The 27,556-nt window shown below is 38.5% G+C and overlaps 1 protein-coding gene and 1 gene segment (V, D, J or C); both read left to right on the top strand.

Annotated features, from left to right (window-relative positions):
- The first annotated feature begins 549 nt into the window (after positions 1-549).
- On the top strand, positions 550-1,029 carry LOC119781710. The segment is given in 2 exon segments: positions 550-592; positions 686-1,029. Coding segments are annotated over 2 exon segments (387 nt in total).
- A 7,649-nt stretch (positions 1,030-8,678) lies between these two features.
- Positions 8,679-19,311, top strand: LOC119781709. Its single transcript, XM_038282260.1, has 4 exons — positions 8,679-8,718; positions 8,807-9,199; positions 18,725-18,895; positions 19,235-19,311. Exons 1-4 carry the CDS (start codon positions 8,679-8,681, stop codon positions 19,309-19,311), a joined length of 681 nt encoding a protein of 226 aa, XP_038138188.1.
- Positions 19,312-27,556: the final 8,245 nt, after the last annotated feature.

Here is a 27,556-nt window from a genome sequence, read left to right as displayed (position 1 = left end):
CTTTCAGTTTCGTGAAAACATTTTAATGAATAAAAATGAGATATATTTATAATTGTATGAAATATCAAACTGTATTTGTTTAAAGGGTGATTACTATCACTTAAAACATAATAATATAACATCGAGAAACCAAAAGGTTGAATAAATAGGTTGTGCTTGATTAGTAAAATTGTAATCATGTCATGATGATCAGTTTGTTTAAAAAGTGCATTAAAACTGAATAATTTTAAACACGACCTGCTGTATTTTTAATTTGGCTTAAAGTTAAAGGGGAGGCCAAGAAAAGAATTAAATCAAAATAAGAAATCAGTATGAATGTATTCTTCCACCAATAAATGATGAAACAAAAAAATGCCAGTTTTATGTAATACTGCCAGAGATACTTGTTGTAGTGTCAAAGAACGTCACATTTGCAATATGGTGCTAAAACTCCACTCTGATTGGCTATTGTTTCATTATGCAAATACAAAGTTAAGTTCTGTTGACATGAAATGATGCTACCTATCAAAGATGAACAAAAACTTTCATTGGATCACCCTCAAAACCAACATGTTCCCCTTAGCTCTGCTGTTGCTGATGGCTGCTGGATCCTGTGAGTCTCAAGGGGATGGAGGCATCTCTAGCCTGATCACACTACATTGATGGATTATTGTTGTTAACAGTTAACTTTTAATGTCTTCCACAGGTGTGAAGTGTGAACAGCTGACACAGCCAGCCGCTATGTCTGTGCAGCCAGGTCAAAGTCTCACAGTTGACTGTAAGGTCTCTTATGATCTGGGCTACTGGACACACTGGATCAGGCAGCCTGCTGGGAAAGGACTAGAGTGGATTGGATATACATGTAGCGGATGCACTCCAATCTACAAAGATTCTTTAAAAAACAAGTTCCGCTTTACCGTAGATTCTTCCCGTAAAACAGTGACTCTGAATGGACAGAATCTACAGCCTGAAGACTCTGCTGTGTATTACTGTGCAAGACAAGACCACAGTGACACAAACAAGCAGCAGAGCTGTACAAAAACCTATTAGAGACTGAACACCTGCAGCATGAAGCCGACAGAGGGAGAGCTCTAAATCTACAGATAAGTTAAAGGCTAGTTTAATTTAGGTGAAGTCACAGTCAGCTATTACTTATTCAAAAATTATCAGTTTGTCTGGTTTGTAAGAAAGTCAGAATAAATGTAGTTTTGGTTTAAAAATGACTTACTACTAAATAAAGTGAGTAGTAACAAAGAAGGATAAGGGATCAGTGAACTCTGGAAAGGTGTAAGCTAAGAAAAAGGCACCATCTTGATCTTGGAGTTAGTACTCAGTGCATTCTAATGGATAAAATTTGAATTTTGTCAAGATTAAGGAAACCCCAGAAAATCTACTAATGTTTGTCACCGACTTTACGATCTATCACATATCAGTGACAACCATACTGCAGGATGAGCAGAGACCACTTACTTATATAGTTAATAAACCTGAGGTTTTGATCCTTTTTTTCCTTATTGCATTTATTAAAATTGATAAATAAGATACAAAAAAGCAGAACTAAACAATATTAATACCTGAAAGCAGCCCACAAGCGGTGAATTTGGATGACACCAAAAAAGTATGCAGAAAGACATGGGATCCATTTTAGAAAGCAGGTTTACTGAAAACTCCAAGTTTTTTAAACCTGACAAAAGGGAAAGTCTGAGTTTTCTGTTTCACAAAGACAGTTTCCTCAACCTTTGTTTCAGCCAACATAGTAACATTCTCCCCACAGCTAACCTGGTCGGAAGCAGGTTTTCTTCAGTAAACTTGGAATGTCCACTGTCTCTGCTCTCATTACAGCATACCAAGTTGTTTTATTTTCTGATTTAGTCGAACTTTTGTCGTAGTTTTGTGCATAGAAAAAAATCATTAACTAGGTCTGTTAGTCACATTAGGTTTTTAAAACAAACATTGCATGTCAGTTTGACAGCAGGATTAAATATTTATAGGGAGAGGATTCCACAACTAGGATGTGAGATTTATTTGTTTTTGGTTAAGTTTTTTTGAGTGACGTGGATAATTATATTTTTATTCATTTATTTTTAAATTTCAGATTACACATGGGTAATTAATTCCACTTATAACCTAACCAATTACAATGATTTTATTTAAATTTTTGGGATGATAACATATGAAGCAGCTGTAAAAACAGCCTCTTTGTGAAATCGAAGACAGAATCAAACTGAGAACCCATGACATGATGGACAGGTTCCATTTATTAGAACAACGTTTTAATGATTCATCTTCACCTGCTGAAAAATTATTTCACCTAAAAAGATACACTGATCCACTACCATTCAAGAAATAAACTTGTAATGTTATCATGATCACAACAGGCAAGTCGTTTTGATATGTATTAGTATTTCTGAATATGTATTTCCTATCTGAAAAAAAAAAAAATCTTTTTCCTTGTCAAAATCATCATTTCAAACAAAATGTCATTCTTCACGTCTAGAATAAACCTTCTGGAAGTCCTGAAATTATTTTCAGATTTCCATATTCCTATTGTTACTGGTCAGAATTTTTTTTATTTTGACAATGAAGAAATGTATTTCAGATATCATAAATACATATTCAGTCAAGTCAGAATAGCCACTTAAAATGTGTAAACATTTCTAGGTATATAAAACTTAATTCGTATTAGTATAATTTATTTTGTTTTTTATTTTCTGAAATTCGCTTTCTGTTAGAAAAATGTGATTTAGAAAATGTATTATTATAGTTCAGACTAGGAGTGTTGCTGGGAGTCTTGCTTCAATGGCCCAGTCAACCCTACATGGCAACTTCCCAAGAACTGGCAACTCAAAAGAAAAGTATTAATTTAAAGTAAACAATAAACACAAAATGTGGCAAAAAGAATTACCAGACCACTTATTGTGGGCTGCACATGCTGCCATCACAGTTTGTTAACAGGATCAATTGAAAATTTATGAATGGATTTTATGGACATATATATATATATATATTTTTTTTTTTTTTCCCCAGGTGACCCTCATACCAAAGAACGAGTCAATGATACAGATCATTTTTGAGTTTTAGCTGTAGGTGTTAAGTCACAATATGGTGCGAGTTTCTATTAAAATTTCTATATACGGTACCAGAAACTTTACATGCTATATATTAAGTTCATGGTGAGCAAGTTGATCATTGAGTGGAATACCGCTTTTTGATTGACAGCCAATGCAGCTTAATTTACGAAATTATCAGAGATAATGTACTTTTTTTTTTTTTTTGCTGTTGAATCTTCTTAATCTGACCCAGCAGGACTTTGTCTCAATGTGAGGGAAATGATTACAGAAATAAAAAAATGTGGCTCATTCCTGGACATATCAGCACATCTGAGCTTGCAAAGTCTGATGTAATTGGTGTGACCCGGCATTAATGGTTTTTAGGAGGCCATGTCATGGATACATTTGGGAAAGAGGGCTTTATACTGCAATCTGAAACCAACAAGGGATATAGTCAATAAAAGAAACAAGTCATTTTAAATATTAAGATTTGCTTTTATATCTTTAAGTCAATTTTATTCAAAATCCAACTGAGATTTGCAATCCATCAGTTTCAACTGACTTTAGCATACAGTAAAAGAGGCAAAACAACAATGTAAAGGTTTGGTTGAGGTCTTAAGGTCCCAAATGCAGAGGCAGGGAGGCAGAGGGGAGTTCTTGTAGTTTTAATGGAGTGTTCACAGGTAACAGATGCAGAAATCCAAAAATCCAACTTAAAAATGCAAGACAAATCAGAAACATGGAGACATCATGGAAGACTTGCACAAGAAGCCAGGAAAAGATGAGGAACCAGCAACGAGGAAATCTACAGTGAGAGTACTTATGGCTGACTGAACAAAGAAACGACTTACGAGCTGATTGGGAGCAGGTGTGAACAGAGGCTTATAAAAAGGAGCTTGGCAAAAGGGGACCAATACAAGAGTGCAACAGAGGGCAACAAAGAAAAACCTAAGAACGCAAGTACATCCAGAAAAAACAAAATAGGAGTTAAACCAATAAAAATAGAAAACAAAGAAAAACATGAATCAACGTGAAACTGAAAACTCAAAAAGAGCTTAACAGAACCAAGACCTTGACAAACACAAACTATCTGCTAAAGTGTATAAAATATTGGCTTCTATACAAATGCATTATCATTTATTAGTCTGAAGAGATGCTCAGAAACCATCCATGAACTCTGAATATATTTTGGTGTGATGCAAACTGGAAATTAAAATTTTTGTATTGTCTTATTGCGTTTTCTGCATTCATTTGTGGTTAACATGAGAAAAATGTCCAAGTACAAAACTGAATTAATCTTTTGAAGATGGTATAAAAACATTATCAAGAGATCCAGTTGATATCCATGCCACATATGGACATGTAAAATATGATTCCTTTTTAAGTCTATTGTTATCGCTTGTGATTTTTAAAAAAAATCTTGCTATATTAACATTTTTTTTTTATCTTTTTTGAAGAAATAAACATCAGATTCCCTTTGCAAATTCAAGCTGAGTTTTAGACAACTAAACACGACAGACATTTCATGGTTCTTCTTAAGAGACATATTGTTGCAGCTTTCTCTATGCAAAAAAAATGTAATGTTTACAATCATAAAATGGTAAAATACCATAAAAGCTTTTTGTGTTTGATCTGTTTTTCTTCACGCAAATTCCATTTTTATTTCAAGAAATTTTCTCATGCTGTAACTCAGACAGAAGCAGAATCTTTGCTGTTGCAGTTTTGTCCTTCATTAAGTGTGCTCAATTAAGTGCTTTTCCCAAGTGGGGTCGCGAGGGGTGCTGGTTCCTATCTACAGCTGTCTATGGGCGAGAGGCGAGGTACACCCTGGAAAGCTCACCAGTCCATCGCTGTAAAAAAAAAAAAAAATATATATATATATATATATACATATATATATATATATATATATATATATACATATATATATATATATATATATATATATATATATATATATATATATATATATATATATATATATACAGTATATATATATAGATATATATAGATATATATAGATATATATATAAAGTTGAACCTTTGATAGAAAAAGGAAATATAGAATGAATTAAACAGTGCAAGAAAAACAAAATACTGGTATTTGACCTCAACAACAATGCAATTTAAATCCCATCTTCCCATCAGTCAGCATTTTTTACTATAAAGTCAGGTTAACATATGACCATTACCTGCAAACTCTCTTATTCCATGACCAGCTTTGCAATATTCAAGATCAGATCACCTGAAGGGAAATAATTATTGCAAATTGCACATGCAATAAACACACCAGTCAACAAAAATTCTGCAAAAGAAGAGTTAAACATTGGTGTATTCTTCCACCTACATATAGACTCTGTCCCCTACCTAAAGACTTGGCTGTGTTTTAATGTGCAGAGCAACAGAACAAAGACAGACAAAAAAACACAGAGCTGTTCAAAACACCCATAAGGTTTAAACAGCTGTAGCTCAAAGCCACCAGTGGGGGAGCTTTAACGCAACAAATAGAATCAAGGCCATTTCTCTCTTTTCTTCAATGTAGAATTTAATTCAGTAAAAACTTGGTTCATTTTGTTAAGTTTACTAAATCTGATAAACTTGTATTACATCCATTACATCTATCAAAACTAAAATTAGTCATTGTGGTCAAACCATCGTGTTAGATATTCCTTTAACATTATTGTAAAATTTTGTTTTCCTTTGAATGTCATTGATGTTCTTATAAAAACTGTAAATAAACACTGACTTGAAAGTAGAGAAAAAAAAAACAATAAACCTTTTACATTTTTTTTTATTATTTTAACGGTGGAAACTTTGTTAAATATATTTTCTGGCAAACCTGTCAATAAATGTATGACATTAAAAATATCTATTCAGATCCAGAAAAAATATGTTGCTTGGTAAAAAGTTAGGAGACTTTTGCTTCTTAAAGTTTAATAGAAATGCAAACGTCAGATTTAAGGCCTTCCACTCTATGCCTGCCTTCTTTATTAAAGGGAAAAGCTTCATTTACACATTTAGAATCAAGATGATGGTCAGACTGTCTGTTTTGCTGACAGTGATCTGTCTGCCTTGTAAGTCATTAGATCTGTTAATTTTATTAGTCATTTATTGAATTCATGTCTATTTATCCATTATTCTTTGTCAGGTTCTAGCGGCCAGGCCCTGGAGTCCATTCCTTCCACCAATATGGTGAAAAACCCTCAAGAAGTTCTCAGCCTTTCTTGTAGAGGATCTGGATTTGATTTCAGTCGTTATGTCATGTACTGGATCAGACAACCAGCAGGAAAATCACTGGAATGGATGGGTGGTATCTCCAATGATATGAGTGACACAATATATGCCAGCAGTGTTGATGGACGTATAGAAATCAACAGAGACAACAGCAATAGCATGGTGTATTTAAAACTGTCAAACCTGAAAGCAGAGGATTCTGCTGTTTATTACTGTGCTAGAGAGTACACAGTGGTTAGAGTGAGTGCAGGAGATGTACAAAAACAGCTCATAGCACAAAATGTGATCATGTTAGTACAGGAACAAATACTGAACACCCTGTTAAAAACCATAAATAATGGTGTGGTTTATGGTTTCCTGTGTAGTATGATTTGTCAACATGTGTTTCAACAGAAGAATTGATTGTATTTCTATTTCTTTCTAGAGCAGTCTTTAATCAGTACATTTAGTGTCAATCTAAATACATAAACCTTTTTTTTTTACGGGATTTTTTTTTTCTTTCTCAAAACATCCTCATGTTCTTAATATCACACCTTTAACAATTATACTATTCTGCTAAAAGAAATACGTAAATTACAAAATGTGATGCTACAAATCAGTGTAGTTTTGGGTTTCAGACTAAATAAAGACTGAAATTAGGAATTAAGAGTTCAAATAAACTGCTAATTTGCTATTAATTCACATCAACATACATAGAGATATTTAATGCGCACTTTCATCTGGTTTGGTCTGCCGGCTTCCGTAGCGTCGTGAACGCGCACACTTTCAGGAAATCCTATACACTACTGTTTATGCTCTAAAAACATTCTAAATGACTTTGTTTCGAGTAAATTCTGGACCATACCCACTCAGGACACTTGGAATACATTGGACGAGCAGTATGGAGGAATATTGACACGTTTTTTGTGGACTTTTATGGACCTTTCTGTCTCGGGCACCATAGACCTCCATTATTTGAATGTCAGCAGACAGCAAGAAGCCTCCCAGATCTCCAGATGCATTTGAGATATCAAAAAAGTACTCCAGAGTGTTGTTCAGCATGGGGGTGAGTAGAAAATGAAGGCTAATCATGTTTTGGGTGTACTATTCCTTTAAGGAAAACTACATAATTACATTGAATCATAACTTTGCTGGACATGCCCTTCCTGGATGAGCATGTGGTGACAGTAGATATTCACTTGCATTGTGCCTTTGAGTCCACAGTACTCCCTAAAACTGAGTATGCATGCAGTGAGATTCAAGAGATAAAAACTTGTTTTAGAAGTTTAAAAGACCTAAGATCCATAGCAACTCAGTGAGAACCACGTCTCACTGATTAAGGACAAATAGCTTCTATCATTATCTGACCTGAGGTTGTCGGGTGCAATGAATCTTCTTAAGTGAGAAATGCAGAATTATTAGAGTTTAATCAATGATGAGCTGTCTGTCTGTAGGTACTGAGAGTTAAACACTAACAGAATCAAAACAATGCTAAACTGCCCGTCCAATCAAACATTCCTACTTATGTTCATCCTTTTCTTCTCCTGAAGCAGAGAGTAAGGGCTTTGTTTATGCTCCTAGTTTCCAGATAACAGTCAATTTAATTTTGTTACACTATAAAAAAAAAACAAAAAAACTAAGCAACGTATAAAAACAATAACTAACGGTTTGTGATTTATAGTTCCCAAGTAGAAAGGTGGTGTATTGCAAGTAATGTGTTCTTTTTGCCCTGTCTGGCGATGTAGCATAAGAATATTTGTCTTGATGCCAAAAAGAAAGCCCAGCAGATTTTGCTTTCACAAGTGGAGCAGTACGGCTATCGCCATAGTGTTCCGCTTGATTTATGCATATAAATAGCTTTATTATCATTCATGCAGGGAGTATTTCAGATTATATGGATGCTGCAATGTAAGTGGAACAGGAAAGGAAAAACAGAAAAAAAGGAGAAAAGGTGAAAGAAAGAGGAGATAAAAGGGAGATAATTATAAGACATCTTCAGTCTGCTTCATCACCTGCAAAGAGATGTAAAAAGAACTGCACATCAAATGGATATAGTATAAGAGATGTTGTTGAGCTGCTACTACTGCCTCCAGCTCCTGATGCACTAGCTTCTCCTGGCATAAGGGAGGAAAAGGACGAAGCAGATGATTGATGTTGCAGCTTTTGTATTTGCATTGCAGCTTTTGTATTTGTGTTGCAGCTTTTGTTTTAGTGTTGACACCTCTGGGCCACTGTATGATCTTCTAGACGTATGCTTTGAATGTATTCTGCCTGAAAAACTAAAATAAAAATATAGTATAAATCGACAGAGAGGTTTAATAGTATGAAAGTAATCTGTGACTGGTCTGCCCCTCATTATGCAAATCCAACCTTCTAATTTAAAAGGCTGGATCTTATGCAGTGAGTCAGAGGAGAAGCTTTCATTGGATCATCAACATGTTCTTTGTAGCTCTGCTGATGCTGCTGGCTGCTGGATGTGAGTTTCATCGAAATGGTGGAATTATGATCACAGTATACTCTTATTAAAATCCCTATTTTAAGTCATGTGATGTTGTCATTAACAGGTGTGAAGTGTGAGCAGCTGACTCAACCAGCCTCTATGTCTGTGCAGCCTGGTCAGACTCTGACCATCAGCTGTCAGGTCTCATATTCTGTCACCAGCTATCACACACACTGGATCAGACAACCTACAGGAAAAGCACTGGAATGGATGGGTGTTATTTGGACAGATGGAAACAAGGCATATGCCAGCAGTGTCCGAGGACGTATAGAAATCACCAGAGACATCAATAGGAAAACATTGCACCTGAGACTGTCCACCATGAAACCAGAGGACTCTGCTGTTTATTACTGCGCCAAAGAAACACAGTGGTTAATAAAAGCAGAGAGGCTGTACAAAAACTCCCAGAGCAGAAAACAGGAGTTACATCAGCACACAATAACTAATGTGGTTTTTGGTAATTTCCTGTTTTTCCAACACCCTGCCAACAGTTTGTCATCCTCAACAGATGTGTATAAGAGAATCTGTACTAGTGTTTTGTAACAGGTTATATGTATATATTTATTTACTTGACGACTCAATACTCAGCAATATGGCAAGAATACAATCAACAATATATTTATATAGAATAAAAAAAAATCTTCAAAGTTGTTTTTTGTATAGCCAACTCAACTTTACTGTCCATACTTTACATCTATATTTTATTGGGTTTGAATTGTCTGCACTGAAAAAAACAATTTTACAAAGGTACAAATAACAAATATAATATACAAGCATGTTAAAGGTAAAGACTGTGTGACCATCTCCAATCAGCTTGATGTTCCTGTGACTACAGTTGCACATATTCAAAAACTTAAGATCCATGGCAGAGTAGCATGTGGCTTCAGGGAGGTTGAAACATAAATAAAACGATAACATGAATAGTAATGAGTGAGCCCAGAAAAACTTCTAAAGAGATTAACGATAAACCTCAAGCTCAAGAAAAATCAGTGTCAGATTGGACCATCTCTGGTTGTTTGAGCAAAAGTGGACTTAATGGGAGAAGAACAAGGACATCTTTGTTTAAAACAAATCATAAAAAATCCAGAGAACTATATTCCAAACTGCTTGTTGGCAAGCCACAAAGCTACTCAGAGAATGTTTTATGGGCAGATGAAACAAGAAATTACTTTTTGCTAAGTCACATCAGCTCCATCTTTACAGATGGAAAAAAACCCTTGCCTGGCCTCCTCCATGTTTTACTGAACCCTACAGTGAAACATGGAGGAGGCCCCATTATGCTTTGCTTCATCTGGTACAGGGTGTCTTGAATCATTTCAGGGTTCAATGAAATATCAAGACTATCAAGGGATCATAGAGAGAAATGTCCTGCTCAGTGTCACAAAGCTTGGCCTCAGTTGCAGATAAAAGAACTTCAACAGCATGATGACCCAAAACACAGATACAAAAAACTATCACTGCTAAGAGGAAAACAATGGACTATTATGAAGTGACCTTCTATGAATCCTGACATAAATCCTTTAGAACATCTTTGGAAGGAGCTAAAATAAGATGTTTCGAGTTTTAGGCAGTTTATTCCTGGGGAGAGGGCTAAAATACCAACTGAAAGGAGCAGAAATCTCACTGACAGTTTAAGGAGTCAGTGGAGTGCAGTTATTGCCTGAAAAGGTTGTGGAACAAAATATTAAATTTAGTATACCATACTTTCTGTCTGGGCCTGTTTGATAAGTTCCTGTTAAATCATTCTATTCTATTCTATTCTATTCTATTCTATTCTATTCCTATCATTCTGTTGAATCAAGATGGAAAAGCAATGTCTGACATTCATTTGTTAATTTCAAACAAATTTTATAGTCAAGTTATTTCTATGACCATTGTGGGGTTTTCTTTAATTATTTTACTAATAATAATTTTGACCACGTCCAAAAATTGTGCAATTGAATTTAAAATCAAAAAGAATAATTGGAATGTATCTAGAGTTAAGTAATTTAGATTATATAGCTAATCAAATTAACAATGTATCATGTAAATACACCAAATATTCATATTCTGACATGATTTCTAGCCCCCAAGATACATTACATTGAGCAAACAAACAACAAAAATGCTTTTTATACCGCCTTTCACGGTGCTGTTCCTGTTTGGCCTCCTTCCAGTTAACATTTTGGCTGAGATCTCTCATCTAAAGACCACATTTATGTCTTTGCTGCATTCTACCCTTGGAGGTAGCAGATATTACTCTAAAACGGGCCGAGGCAGGTTTATAGTGTCAACAATGGGTGGTGAAGTTGCTTTGAGGACCCAGATGCAGAGACAAGAGAAGCAGGGATGTGTTCTGAAAGGTTTAATTGAAGACCAAAAAGCAGCCGAGGCAGAAATCCAGAAATCCAACTCAAAATATGAAACAAACCAAAATCATGGAGACATCAGGGTAGAGACGAGCCGAGTAGACAACACAGCAACAAGAAGGAACCAGAACTGAGTGACTGCAGAGGTGGAGTATTTAAGGACAACCAAACAAAGGATGGACTAACGAGCTGAATGGGGAGCAGGTGTGGGTGGAACTGGCAAGAGGGAATCCAAGGGAAAAGAAAACAATCACAAGGGGGCAACAGAGAGTAACTAAAGAATGCTTGAAGATAATGGAAAATAAAAACAAAACAACTGATAACAGAAAACTCAGAGTAACCACAAATAGGAACCATAACAGTACCCCCCCCTCAAGGGCGGATACCAGACGCTCTTGGAGCCCAAACACAAAACAACCCACCCAGGGTGGGCGGAAGGGGAAACCAGGAGGGAGGGCAAGAAACACAAAACAAAACAACCCACCCAGGGTGGGCGGAGGGGGAAACCAGGAAGGAGGGCAAGAAACACAAAACAAAACAACCCACAAAAGGTGGGCGAGGGCAACCTAAAGTCTCTAGAATTCAGCCGTGTGGCTGGGGAGGAGAAAGAGCCTCTGGAGGCCGGCCGTGTGGCCGGAGGCGAGGTGACAGAGTCTCTGGAGGCCGGCCGTGGGGCCGGAGGCGAGGTGACAGAGTCTCTGGAGGCCGGCCGTGGGGCCGGAGGCGAGGTGACAGAGTCTCTGGAGGCCGGCCGTGGGGCCGGAGGCGAGGACGAAGGTGGGCCTCTGGAGGCCGGCCGTGGGGCCGGAGGCGAGGACGAAGGTGGGCCTCTGGAGGCCGGCCGTGGGGCCGGAGGCGAGGACGAAGGTGGGCCTCTGGAGGCCGGCCGTGGGGCCGGAGGCGAGGACGAAGGTGGGCCTCTGGAGGACGGAGGAGAGCCTCTGGAGGACGGAGGAGGGCCTCTGGAGGACGGAGGAGGGCCTCTGGAGGACACCGGTGACACTGTCTCTGAAGAAGGGGAACCCTTGGAGAGGGACGCCGTCTCAAACTCAGACTCTGCAGGAACCTTGGGGGACGCCGTCTCAGACGCAGATTCTGCAGGAACCTTGGGGGACGCCGTCTCAGACGCAGACTCTTCAGGAACCTTGGGGGACGCCGTCTCAGACGCAGACTCTGCAGGAACCTTGGGGGACGCCGTCTCAGACGCAGACTCTGCAGGAACCTTGGGGGACGCCGTCTCAGACGCAGACTCTGCAGGAACCTTGGGGGACGCCGTCTCAGACGCAGACTCTGCAGGAACCTTGGGGGACGCCGTCTCAGACGCAGACTCTGCAGGAACCTTGGGGGACGCCATCTGCGGCACAGGAACAGCCTCAGAGGGGGCCGCCGACTGCGGCACAGGAACAGCCTCAGAGGGGGCCGCCGACTGCGGCACAGGAACAGCCTCAGAGGGGGCCGCCGACTGCGGCACTGGAACAGCCTCAGAGGGGGCCGCCGACTGCGGCACTGGAACAGCCTCAGAGGGGGCCGCCGACTGCGGCACTGGAACAGCCTCAGAGGGGGCCGCCGACTGCGGCACTGGAACAGCCTCAGAGGGTGCTTGGAGCGCCCGCTGAGGGGTCGTGGAGGCTTGGAGTGCCCGCTGAGCTTTATTTTAGAGAGCCTTTTACTTGTGTGCTCAGGGATATCAGGATGACTCTGAGCGGGCTCAGGGGTCCCAGGCGCTAGGCTAAACGGCCCGCTAATGGCCACAGGAGTCTCAGGTGCTAGGCTAAACGGCCCGCTAATGGGCTCAGGAGTCTCTGGCGCTAGGCTAAACGGCCCGCTAAAGGGCTCAGGAGTCTCTGGCGCTAGGCCTAACGGCCCGCTAATGGGCTCAGGAGTCTCTGGCGCTAGGCTAAACGGCCCGCTAATGGGCTCAGGAGTCTCTGGCGCTAGGCTAAACGGCCCGCTAAAGGGCTCAGGAGTCTCTGGCGCTAGGCTAAACGGCCCGCTAAAGGGCTCAGGAGTCTCTGGCACTAGGCCTAACGGCCCGCTAAAGGGCTCAGGAGTCTCTGGCACTAGGCCTAACGGCCCGCTAATGGGCTCAGGCACTGGGGGAGCTGCCCCGCTAATGGGCTCAGGCACTGGGGGAGCTGCCCCGCTAATGGGCTCAGGCACTGGGGGAGCTGCCCCGCTAATGGGCTCAGGCACTGGGGGAGCTGCCCCGCTAATGGGGACTGGAGCTAGGGAAACAGGACCGATAATGGGGACTGGAGCTAGGGAAACAGGACCGCTAATGGGGACTAGAGCTAGGGAAACAGGACCGCTAATGGGGACTAGAGCTAGGGAAACTGGAACGCTAATGGGGACTGGAGCTAGGGAAACTGGACCGCTAATGGGGACTGGAGCTAGGGAAACTGGACCGCTAATGGGGACTGGAGCTAGGGAAACTGGACCGCTAATGGGTTCTGGAGCTAGGGAAACTGGACCGCTAATGGGTTCTGGAGCTAGGGAAACTGGACCGCTAATGGGTTCTGGAGCTAGGAAAACCGGACCGCTAATGGGTTCTGGAGCTAGGAAAACTGGACCGCTAATGGGTTCTGGAGCTAGGGGATCTGGCTGGCTAGGAGCTGATGGAGGTGGTAGGAAAGGAAAAAGATCTTCCCTCTCCCCATAAAAGTAGTGCCATAACTGAGACTCCTCAATATGGGGAGCTCTAACTGTAGGGGGTGTAATACGTGGACCTGGTTTGAGTTTTTTTGAAGATGGGACTAGCTGTTTGTCATAGAGGTGACGACTGAGACTATGGGAGACACTGACCTGGTTATGGGGGAAGCTAAGGCTAGCGTCAGGCTGACCCGCCGGAGAGGAAGTGGAGGCGTCAGGCTGACCCGCCGGAGAGGAAGTGGAGGCGTCAGGCTGACCCGCCGGAGAGGAAGTGGAGGCGTCAGGCTGACCCGCCGGAGAGGAAGTGGAGGCGTCAGGCTGACCCGCCGGAGAGGAAGTGGAGGCGTCAGGCTGACCCGCCGGAGAGGAAGTGGAGGCGTCAGGCTGACCCGCCGGAGAGGGAGTGGAGGCGTCAGGCTGACCCGTCGGAGAGGGAGTGGAGGCATCAGGCTGACCCGCCGGAGAGGGAGTGGAGGCGTCAGGCTGACCCGCCGGAGAGGGAGTGGAGGCGTCAGGCTGACCCGCCGGAGAGGGAGTGGTGGCGTCAGGCTGACCCGCCGGAGAGGGAGTGGAGGCGTCAGGCTGACCCGCCGGAGAGGGAGTGGAGGCGTCAGGCTGACCCGCCGGAGAGGGAGTGGTGGCGTCAGGCTGACCCGCCGGAGAGGGAGTGGTGGCGTCAGGCTGACCCGCCGGAGAGGGAGAGGACTTCTTCCCCCGGCGACGCTTACGCCTGGAGGGAGCAGTTGGCAGGGGAGAAACAGAGGTTGAACAGGCAGCTGCTGCAGGTGATTGTGGTTGAGGTGGAGGAGGTTTATTTAATAGCTGGGCTAAAGCCGCCTTGTGGTTCCACTCCACCTCTTCTAAAATGTCCAGAAACCCTAGGGATGACAGGAGAGTTGTTTGGGGGGTTAAAATCTTCTTTAGGTCGGCTGCAGCACATACCCGTCTCCAGGGAGGGCTGAGAGTGGCAATCCTGTCCAGTGTGAACCGACAGTTCTCCAGGAAGTGTGTCATGCTTCCTGCCAAGTTTGACTCTGCTGGGTCCATGTTGTCTGGTTCCTTCTGTCAACAATGGGTGGTGAGGTTGCTTTGAGGACCCAGATGCAGAGACAAGAGAAGCAGGGATGTGTTCTGAAAGGTTTAATTGAAGACCAAAAAGCAGCCGAGGCAGAAATCCAGAAATCCAACTCAAAATATGAAACAAACCAAAATCATGGAGACATCAGGGTAGAGACGAGCCGAGTAGACAACACAGCAACAAGAAGGAACCAGAACTGAGTGACTGCAGAGGTGGAGTATTTAAGGACAACCAAACAAAGGATGGACTAACGAGCTGAATGGGGAGCAGGTGTGGGTGGAACTGGCAAGAGGGAATCCAAGGGAAAAGAAAACAATCACAAGGGGGCAACAGAGAGTAACTAAAGAATGCTTGAAGATAATGGAAAATAAAAACAAAACAACTGATAACAGAAAACTCAGAGTAACCACAAATAGGAACCATAACATATAGTCTGCAGAAAAATTAAAATAAAGAAAATATGTTTTTCTTAAAATCCAAATCATATTTTACATGTTCATCTTTGTATACTTCCTATAATCACTTTTTCATATATATTTTCCCATTTCTCAGAAAGTATTAAATTATATGTAAAATATGATTGAATCAAAAGTGCAATTATTTTAGGCAGCTGGTTGCTTTTTATACAGTTATTATTATTATTACTCCTATTATTATAGAAAAGGGGAAAAGATGTATAAGAAAATGAATACTTTAAGTTCAAATCGCCTCATTCTTCTTCTGTTTTTCCTCGTCTGTTCTATTTACATTGCACTGTCCATATAATCTGTAAAACTCCCTGCATAATTATAATAAAGCAATTTATTTGCATGAAACAAGTGGAGCAATATGACAATTGCCATACCGCTACACTTGTGAAAGTAAAATCTGTTGGGCTCTTTTTGGCATCGAGACAGTTATTCTTATTGCCACATTGCCAGACAGGACACTGTAAAAAAAAAAAAAAAGTTATTTTTATTTATTATTTACAACATCTGCTTGAGTGAATGACGGTAAAACTATAAACCCACAAACATGTGAACAGGGTTCCCAGCTGCTACTGTAAATTAGTCACTACATTTATGTTCTTCTCAAAAAAAAAAAAAATTAAGATTTCAGTTTAATCATCCTCTTCTGTTGCATGATGCCGAAATGTGTTTCATGTTGTTCTGTTAACTTCTAAATCATAAGGAATAATTTGACACTAATACAATATACCGGTATATAAAAATAAAATAACACTTGAGTGATGATAGTAATTAGCATCTTCAAATGCATCTATTTTATAAATTTTTTCACTTATAAAAAGCCTGAAGAAACGGATAAAATAAAAACAATAACATCTCTAGGGACTATGCAAATTCTGTGGTCTGCTTTGTGATTCAGAAATAAAGACTTGAGGTGGAAACTTTCAAAGGGGATCAGATCTTATTTTTCTTCTCCTGCACCAAACATGTTCTCTATCTCCATGTTGCTGCTGTTAGCAGCTGGATCAGGTAAGTCTTCCTGCATTTGTAACAATCATCAGATCTCTGTTTAAAATACTAATATTTTTTGTTTTTCTAGGTGTTAGGCCTGAAACACTGAGTCAGCCACCCTCTGCGTCTGTGCTGACTGGTGAACGTCTGGAGATTAGTTGTGAGGTTCCTTATTCTCTTAGCAGCTACGTTATAGTTTGGATCAGACAGCCTGCAGGGAAAGGACTGGAGTGGTTTAGCTTTAATAGCAAGTTCAGTTTCATGAAAGTCGGTATGCTTGACAGCACAGAGATTCTGCATGGACAGAACATGCAGCCTGAAGACTCTGCTGTGTATTATTGTGCAGGAACACACAGTGACACAGATCAGCAGAAGCCCTGAACAAAAACCTTCTGTGACTGAGCACCTGTTTTAGAAAGCAGAGTCCTCTAATCTCCAGAAAGAAATGTTTGCTTTATATTTTTTCATCACTAGTCGTTAATATATTAAAATATCCTCTTAATCAAAATATGTAGCTATTTTAAATATTTGTGTTAATAACCATGGTTGTCCTGAAGCTTAAATATAAAATTACAATAGTAAAATGTTAATGCCTGAGCGACAGCAAAAGCCTCTACTTAAGAAACTATTTTTCAATCCATATCCCACAATTCTCTTAGTTTTTCTACAGTATCTATTGTGTTTACATGTTCATTTACAGCAGTGGTAAGGGATAGTCTTCGCATAGACGTAGTTTAATACAACATTGTAATTCCCCACATGCTATGACCAGTTATATTTATGTTTCTTGTAAAGTAAAATTAAGGCTCAAATGTGTTCACATAAACAGGCGTGAAGTTTGAATAGCTGACCCAGCCAACCTCTGTAACTCTGAAGCCAAGTCAACCTCTGACCATCAGCTGTCAGGTATCTTATTCTGAAAGCAGCTTCTGGACAGTGTGGATCAGACCACCTGCAGGGAAGGGGAAAGGCTCCAATCTCTAGAGTGAATTAACCTGTGCAGATTGGACCTGGTTCAGTGGCTGGGCAGAACAAATACATGACAAAGAGGTGACTTGTTGAGTCCAGATCTTGTATTTTAGATTTCAGATTTTGTATTTTACATCATTTCATTGTCATTTGGATCTGTTATTAATTTCTTCTAAGACGTTTGGATGTCCTAGTTTAAAAGACAGCGTAGATTACTTAAAATAAAAAAAATTGTATATACATATATTCTTTCTCTTTCTGCCTTATTGATTACAAACTAGCATTTTCGACTACTATGTTTCAAAAAGGTTTTAAAAATAAAAAAATGTTTGTATTGTGGCAATTGAAAATTTACGCTAACACTGTTATAACTTTCTCCTTTCCATTTGTTTCCTCCTCCCCTCTACCAGCGCTGTAGGTTTTTGTGTCGCATCTTCTCACAGTGATCTTTGGGACAAAGATATTCACCAACACAAAAACCTCAGAGCGAATCATAGATATATGCCTTTGTAATTTGTAGAAAAAACACACAGAATACATACATATATCATCAAATATGAGTTAAGTACCTATTTTAACCTTTTTAATATACTGAATGTTTTAAAAGTTAAACAATCAGTACTTTTTCATCCACGGGGCGCAGTAATTATCTTGAGTCTATTTCAATGCTTTTATTTGACGGAAAATTTACATAATTTTTTATTTAGAGTCTTTACACCGGAATATCCATCTTATTAGAGTTTAACCATTTTTAAATCTCTTTTATTAATTTATTTCATTTTAGACATTTCGCTTTGCTTCCAGGAAGCTTTTTTAATTCTGTGCATACTACAGTATGACTTCAAAGCCGGGGAATCTTTTCTTTAAGCTTTTCAGTTACAGAACATGCACTGTTTTTTTAGCACCCAAAACCAGCTGTTCAGGGAAATAAATCTTTAAATGATTAATAAAAATAAGCGGGGTTAACATCTATTCAAATTAATATTCAGCATTTATTTAATGTCAAGAATAAGACATTTAATTTATGACATGTCAACAACAGTTGAACTGGAAAACTTTGCTGGTAGGTTTTCAGACTCAGCAGGTTGAAGTTCTAGTTACCTGAAAGAAAAACAAAATTATATAGTAAAGGCTATATTCTAAAGTACACTGAAATCTATTCGGTATCTACTTCTTTTGAAAATATGACATGATATAATGGCAAATTATATTTTGGCAAATTCATCTTTATCAGCAGAGGTTCTTCTGCAGTAACTTGATTTTTAACTGGATGATCTAAATTTATTTGCTGATGCTCAGATAAAAATATTCCCTCTTTGGCTTTAACCCTGAATATCAATCAGTCTAAAACTGCTTTCTGATTGAATTTGTTTTTGTACAGATGTGCCTCCAACGATATTCATCCTGAGTCCCCTGCAAGACTCCCGTGTACCCCCTAAAGACAGCAGATAATCTGGGTCCAGATGTCTGCCTGATCACAGTTTTCTGTCCGAAGGAGGGAGATGTGGTTATAAATGGGAAAGGTGGTCCAGTCAACGTGAGCGCTGAAGATCCAATTCTGTCAAAGGGCTACACCTACTACTTTGTTGCATTTAGCAATCAAACCATCCACTCCTGTGAGATGAATGGGACCTTCAGCAACAATGAAGCTGGTAACAAAGCCACAACTTTTTGGCTTTGAGAAAAACTGTAAGCTAAATATTTATTTTGATCATTTTCAGTCTCATAATTTATCTTAATTGATTTCTTCTTAATACAACATTATACCTTGAAACTCAAGCTGAACTTAAGAGGATAATTTATTATATCTGTCCGTATCAGAGTTTTTACTGAATTTAGGTCGGTGCATATCAAACATGTTTCCATCAGAACATGCATGAGGAAACATTTATCCAGGTAATTCTGAAAATTTTCTGTCTTAGGTTAGCTCTATCCCTGCAGTCAGCTTTTAGTGCCATGTTTTGTCTGAACTCTGTGTCTCTGCCCTCCAGAAAAAGCCAAGCTGAACTTCTACCTGCTGATGATGAACGCAGTCCGGATGGTGCCTTCAGTACTGTCCTCACCATAAGATGCCTGCTCTTCTGAACCTGAGCCCTTAAGGCCACTATATATACAGTCTCAAGAGCACCACCAACAAAGTGTTGTGAGGGGAGTCCATCCTTTTCTGGTGGAGAACTATAGGCATTGTCAGGCATACGTTGGCTAAATCGTCAAGGTGTGACAGGGGCTTAGCCCCTTGAACCCTACGGACCCACCGGCGGGTCCAGCTGTTACATGACCTCGTAATTTTACCAAACCCCCAGTATTGATGTAAAAAACATATTTGGCACAGTTTGGTGACATTTATGGATAAATGTGCCAAAATGGCCTCTCCGCCTAAGAAATTTCTCACTAATACCATTCTAAAATAAATATGATTCATCTGATTGAGTCCACATTTTGTATATTTTTACACAACATTTAGATCTAAAACTCTGTACTACTTTTTTGTGCTATAAATAATATTTTGGTAGTGTTATGCAATGTTTATTTCAAAGAAAATTTTGGCGAGGTTCAAAAAATGCAAAATATTTTGTATTTTGTCCCTAACATTTCAGGCAGGGTCAAAGCTACAATGGTGGTGACACCAGATAACCATTCTATGACATCTTACCTTTACAGACGTACCAAAAGTTTCTTCTTAAATCTAATAGCTGTGAGGCTATAAGTTATTTACTTTTGTGTGTTTTTGTCAGGCTAAAATTTATTTATACCCCCTTAGGGTGTAAGAGGTTAACTTGTCAGTTTCACCAGGATTTGTCAAATACATAACAGAGGTAACTACAGTACAGATGCTATACAAGCAAATGGCTAATATGTGGCTTTTCCATTTTGCCATACAGATGCAGATAATAGTAGACAACAATAGAATTTTCTAATGTTGGTATTACATAAAATTTTTTTTGAATAAATGTCATTTCATAGATTTAAAAGGATAAAATTTGAATACTATTTGAATTAGGAGTTTTAACAATTACAAATTCTAGACAGTGACCTTAATATCGAACAACCAATTAATGGATATTACAGGTGGATAAGTTATGATTTCATCAAGCAACTTTTGAGAGCATTCATAATTTTACCCTTATAGGATGTGGTTCTGTGCAAAAATTGTTTATCTGCAGCCCTGCTATCTAATTTTTTATGGAAACATTTTTAACAGAAATGTTACATGTTAACATCTGATGACCTCTCTTTGTGAAGCCAAGCCAGTTAGTCATCACTTTTCAATTTACTGGGTTATTGGACGGCTTGGATCAGACAGCTTCCGAGATAATGACTGCTTTGACTACGATGTAACAGAGGTTACGTTTCGGAACACTGTTTTTAAATGGACAGAATATAAAGACTGGAGACTCTGCTGTGCATTACTGTCCTAGACAGTCCTCAGTGAAACAAACAAGTACCAGAGGTATACAGGATTAAAACAATGTAATGTAACGCCCCCAATTGAATTTTTATGCTTTGATGTAAACATAATGTGGCAAGAGTAGGAGGAATTGAAAGATGTTTTTGGAAAATTTTTGTTTTCAATAGGTTGCTCAACAACGCCACCCTGGAAATTTCACCCAGGCACACAAGTTTAATTATGCAGAAGGTAAAACATCTGAGAAGGCATCAGAATGTAGAAAAATTTTAAATTCTTTCTAAAATACTGTTCTTAGAAGCCAATTCTTAAAAAAAAAATGAAAACCAAAAACAAAAGAAAACTGCAGTGGCCTAGGTTGCCGGCCGAAGGAGCGCTATGGGGTAGACATGCAGCGAGATAACCCAAACCCAGGAATCACGGCACACAAAAGAGGTAGACACCATCACCACACCGACGCCAGACCTCAGCAACTGCAAACAGAAACACAGTTAAACACAACTACTTTAAACACAACAAAATAAACAAACAATATTTCAGAAATAAATCTTCAAGTTGAGAATCAAAACATTTGTAAGCAAAATAAAAAAAAAGAAACTTGGAAAGAAACAAACTAATCGATGTAGAAAGAAAATAAAAAAAAATAAAAAATCCATCAAGGCTGGGTGTGGTCCTGCCCCGCAACGATCTGTGGCATACTGGGTACGCCGAGGCCACACCCCAAATGCTGCGTCAGAACAGTCCAGGTTTAAAGCAGGTACGCCGCCGAATCCAGGTAAAGAGACAAGGGCGTCCATTAAAAAGATCCAAAAAAACAAGAGAACAGAGCAGCAGTGGTCCAAAGATGAGATGGACCTAAGAAAAATAATCACTGAGCAACCATGGGAACAAACTGAACTTACAATGAGCATTGCAATCTCACCTTTTAGTCCACCCAACCGCACGCTCTCGCACACACACACTGGCGATGAGGACGAGGAGAGCGGTAGCTGGCGCGTTACCTATTGTCACAATTGCGCTTAGATTTAATCAGTAATCTACGGAAGTGAGGAGAGCAGGAGAAACACCTACCACCAGCAATCGGAGCAGTTGTAGGAGTTGCGATCCGTTGCCTTTTTTTCTTAGTCAAAAACCCACGGGGCGCGGGCCACACGGTGATGATACACAGCTGACACATGTCAAACTGAGCACAGCGGCCCTTTATATACCCCGCCCACTTTACCCGGCTGGAGCTCCACAACAGCAAATAATCAGTATGGAAATACTAACATTTCCATACCACTACAATAAATAACAAATTAACTATGTTGTTAAGAAAAGTCTGGGTCTGACCTACCTACCTTCCTTTGCCAAAGGAAGACCTTTTTTTTAATTTACATTGCCCCCTTTTTAGACCGGCAGGGGGAGGTATATGCAAACTTTTTCTCTTTCATAAGCAAATCACAGGGAACCTTAATGATATATGAACAGTAATAGCAAAAATATTTCACAGCTTTCTCAGCTACTCTAATCACTATGTTAACTAAAGACACAGTTATTGTCTGGAGTTTATTCTCTGTAGTTATAATTCAAGGTGAGATATTGACTTTAGGCAAGAATATATATATATATATATATATATATATATATATATATATATATATATATATATATATATATATATATATATATATATATATATATATATATATATATGTATATTTTAGGGCTGTCAGTTTACGCGTTATTAACGCGTTAACTGCTTTAGACTATAACGGCGACATTTTTTTTTAACGCACGTTAATCGCGCATCAAAATAAACGCACCGTTCGCTTGTGTTCTTTATTTTTCCGCAGCGCTCTCTGTACTGTTTGTTGTACCCACAGCGCTTTCCGTAGCTTCAGGAATGCTAAGTTTGCACGAGAGTCCGCAGCATAACAGACCCATGCTTTGAATGGGCAAAAATGGCCAGCAGACAAGGTATCCTGAATGATGCGTTTCTTTTTTAAGTTATGCCAGAAGGTTCTCTTGACAAAACCCAAGTCGTGTGTCTATGTTGTCCAGAAGAAACGAGCTTCTCACTGGCTTAGTGCCAACAAGACAAAGAAATGAACTAAGTCATGTGGACTGCGCTGCTGCTGCACTTCCTATTCAGACCAAAGGAATATTAAACCATTTTGAAAATGTTCTACATGTAAAATGTTATGTTGCTGAGATGACTGCAAAGCCCAGTTATTGTAATTTCGTCTGATTTATTTATTATTTTTGTGAGTAAATTCATTTCATTTTAATTAAGTCTGTATTTCATAACGGAATGTGCCCTTTATTTTAACATCTTTATTTTTGTTCTATGTTTGAGAAAAAACGTAAGCTTACGGAGTACTTTGAAGTACTGTTTACTGTTCTGTAGTTTTGTAAAGTTTTGATGGAAGCATAACGCCTAATTTAAAATTTAGAATTTAAACCAGGATATTTTTATTCTAGTTTCTTAAAAGTGCTTGAAAAATTATGCTAATGAAAAAAAAAATTTGTATAAGCATGTGTTTTTTACATTATTGCACAACTGCATTTTTAAATGGCCAAATAAAATAAATAAAATAAAAAGATAAAATATGCGATTAATCTCAAGTTAACTGTTGATAATATGCGATTAATCGCGATTAAAATTTTTAATAGTTTGACAGCACTAATATATATATATATATATATATATATATATATATATATATATATATATATATATATATATATATATATATATATATATATATATATATATATATATATATATATATATATATATATATATTCAAGCTCCAACCAGAAAAGGACACACAATTTTTAAGACTTACTAAGTAGGAAATACTCAAAACTCGGCCTAAATAACCTGCTACATGCTTGCAGTATTTTTGTAGTTATTTCTGTTAGTGCTTAAGAGAACTTAGAGCTGAACACAAGCCAGAAGACTGTAACTTTCTCTCTTGTCCGACTTGTGGAAAAAAATAGAGGGGGCGGGTCTATGCCACCTCTTCCTTCTATAAAACAGAACAATCGACCTCCTGACGGCAATTTCTGACTGTACATCTTCAAAACTTTGAAAATATCTAGGAAACAATCCTTAAAGGCTTATATTAATGTTTTATGTATAGAATGGAGAGAACAGTCATTTTGAGTTTGCTTTCAATAATTTGTTTTCGTGGTGAGAATTTTATCTCTTTCAACATTTATGAGAGGATTTAAGGTTTGAGGACTAACATATTTTATCTTACAGGAGTCTTCTGTGAGATTAAACTGGAACAATCTCCCTCTGAGGTAAAAAGACCTGGAGAGACATTTAAAATGTCTTGTGTCATGTCTGGTTTTGACATGACAGAATATTTCATTCACTGGATAAAACAGAAACCAGGGAAAGCTCTGGAATGGGTTGGAAGGATGGATGCTGGTTCAAACTCAGCAATCTATGGAAGCTCCTTTCAAGGCCGTTTCACTTTGACTGAAAATGTCCCCAGCAACACCCAGTACCTCGAGATCAGGAGCCTGACAGCAGAGGATTCTGCTGTTTACTTCTGTGCTAGAGAGACACAGTGACTGAAAGCAGTGGAGTAGCTGCACAAAAACTATTACAGATAAGAAACAATGTGATCACAAAGACTTCTGCTTTCTAAGAACCATCAAATACTGCTGATATTGTTCATGTAAGAATTATTTTACTTAATAATAATAATAATAATAATAATAATAATAATAATAATAATAATAGGAAAATTATTTGATAAAACAGAAATCAATAACCTTTATAAAATTGATTCTTAACATTTTATGATTGTTTTCTCTGAATGTTTAAAGCTTCTTTAGGGTTTAATAATATAATACTGTAGTTGGTAAGGCATGGTATTGGTGCCGAACTTCAGAATATTCTGCATTCAGCAGTGACTTACTCGGCACAGGAGGCTATATCTATTCTGATGCCACTGATTGGCTCCAGTAACTGGATCTGCATCTGAAACTGGCAAATGAGAAGCTGGAGCCAGTAACTGAGAAAGAGAGCACCCACTATCAATAATGAAAACGTTTTTTTTTTTTTTTATACCACTGTCATATCAATTGTTGTTAGTTTATTGATGCAAAAAATAAATTTGTATTGCCCAAAAAGAATCCTCGAGATGAAAAGATCTATATTTATTTAATGTGAAGTAAATTACTGCATCCTCCATTTGATGTTAAAAGATTAGGAAAACTGATTTACATCATGTTAAAAGATGACAGACTAAAGTATGAACTGGATCAGACAGAAGGCTTGGACAAGTCTTGACTGGATTGGATAAATAAACACAGATAAACATTTAGTTACTCTTGTAAGCTCCTTTCAAAGCTTCTCTCAATATGTTTCCATCAAATTCTCAGTCTCATCACAGATGACTGCTGTCTACGTCTTCATATCAGAACTACAGTGACTCAAGTTATAAAATCTTTAGTTAAATTAGTTCATAAAAGCACAGAACAGAACAACTTAATAAATGTGCTTTTCAAAGTGCAAAGATAAATCAAAATTGTCTTATACAGTATGGGTATTATCATTTAACTTGAGATACAATTAAAACTTAACTTCATCACTCATAATATCATGGTATTTCTAATTATATTTACAGTACAGGTGTTTATTGCCAGACTCTGACCCAGTCTGAACCAGTGATTAAAAGACCAGGAGATTCCCACAAACTGACCTGTACAACCTCAGGGCTCTCATTCAGCAGCTACTACATGGCCTGGATCAGACAGGCTTCTGGAAAAGGACTGGAATGGCTTGCAACTGAAGCTCGGGGCGGCTGTAAAAAAACCTCAAGTGCTCGGGGTGAATTGGGCAGTCAATGTAAAATTTTCTGAGTTGCTATTTGTTTTACCTTTTAAAGCCTGGATCATGACATAATTAATTTAGTTATTTTATTTTTCTTGTTTTATTAAAATGTAGGTCATCACCAAAAATGTTTCCTATTCAAATTTAATTTATTGTTAATGTCTCTGAGTTCATAGATTCTCATACAATATGGATGATGATACATTTAAACATATCTAAACTGTGGTGCCAAAAGACAGATATGAGATGCTTGTTTGTAATAAATTAACCCCTGAAGTTTCCACTAGATATAAAAAAGAACAATATTTAGCTGTGTTTTAGTAATACTGATTGGTAGGATAGGATTTCTAATTTTTTGTGAAAAGTTGTATTTCTTGAAGAAAACAAATGTTCAACATGAATATATATACAGTATATACTTGCTTATATATACTTATACTTGTATTTGCTTAGTTAAATCCAGGTGGCGACTTTTTTTTTTGGCCAGGCAGTGAATATATAAGTTTTTGCATTACCAATCAACATTTATTTTTGTAATTTTCTCTCACTGGAATATTTTATTTTCGCTGTTGGCTCAGAAATGTGGAGATAGTTGGCCTCCATTAATTTGCTGCTTGACATGTGAGCATCAGCTGTCAGCATCTACTATACAGCCTGGGTCAGGCAGCAGCAGAAAATGCTGAAGTGGATTAGTTGTAACAAAGCTGAAAAAAACTTATTGGTAAAAAAAAACAAAACTCAGAAGTAAAGGAATAAGTTCTAACAAGATAATGACTCTAAATGGACAGAATAAAGCTGCTTCTGTGTATTACTGTTTAAAATCTGATGGTTCTGCAAAAAACTGAAATGGATGTAAATACATTTTTCATAAAATAAGTGCATAGATTAAAACCTTCTTGAATTGTGAAAGCAAATCAAAAACTTTGCCATTGCAATACAATTCATGTTTAGAATAAGAAAAAATAACCACAGCCTCTTATTTTAAGTGCATGATCCTAATGATCTTATTTTAAGGGTAAACATACTCATTGCGTTGGCAGATCGTCTTTTTTTTTTCTACAGTATTTGCTCAAATTAAAGATAAATACTTTTATATTAATAAAAGTGTACCGATTTTTAGATCATTTGACACGAATTGGCGGCATACCAAAACAAAATCAGTTCTTGTCATGTCTTATGAAGCTCCTAAAGAGGGAGCCCTGAGACCATCGATGATATCTAAGAACTCACACTTCTTTTATTAACTGTTATTTAACTGTTATTTGTCGAATGGAAATCCAGAGTTTAATGCTCCTATTAACCTGTAGTTTAATGGGAGGGCCTATGCAAACTCACCTTCTCTTAAAAGTAAACCATCAGCAGGCCTTGATCACTTTTCTAAGACTCTATAAGAACATAATATACTTTCAGTTATTTTTGTCAAATGATGGACAAAACTATCGTCTGGAATTTAATTTTTGTTTTTTTAATTCATGGTGAGATTTTGGGCCCATTATTTTGATATTTCTTTAACATTTAAATATTTTAAATAATTATGACCACATGTTGTTTTCTTACAGGAGTCTGGAGTGAGATCAAACTGGATCAGTCAGCCTCTGTGGAGAAAAGACCTGGAGAGTCAGTGAAGATGTCTTGTGTCGCTTCTGGTTACAGCATGACAGGCCCTAATATGCACTGGATTAGACAAAGACCAGGGAGAGCTCTGGAGTGGATTGGGTATATGATTACTGGTAGAAACAGTCCCAGCTATGCCAGTTCATTTCAAAGTCGATTCACCATGACAGAAGATGTCTCCAGCAGCACACAGTACCTTGAGATCAGTAGTTTAAGGGCAGAAGATTCTGCAGTTTACTTCTGTGCTCGAGAACCACAGTGACTGAAAGCAGTGGAGCAGCTGCACAAAAACCTCCAAGAAAAACAACAACATGAGTTTAGGGATATCTGGGTTTTCTGTCCAAATTTTAAATTCTCAAGATTCTGAAGAAATACTTCTCAATACTAATGAGAAATAAAGGCATTCCCTAAAAATAAGACAAAATCCAAAACACCAATATAGAAGACTTTTTTTGCACA

The sequence above is a fragment of the Cyprinodon tularosa genome, unplaced genomic scaffold (assembly GCF_016077235.1).
Source record: "Cyprinodon tularosa strain WSP-4 unplaced genomic scaffold, ASM1607723v1 ctg181, whole genome shotgun sequence".
In the NCBI taxonomy this organism is placed as follows: Eukaryota; Metazoa; Chordata; class Actinopteri; order Cyprinodontiformes; family Cyprinodontidae; genus Cyprinodon; species Cyprinodon tularosa.
This window is presented reverse-complemented; position numbering and strand designations above follow the sequence as displayed.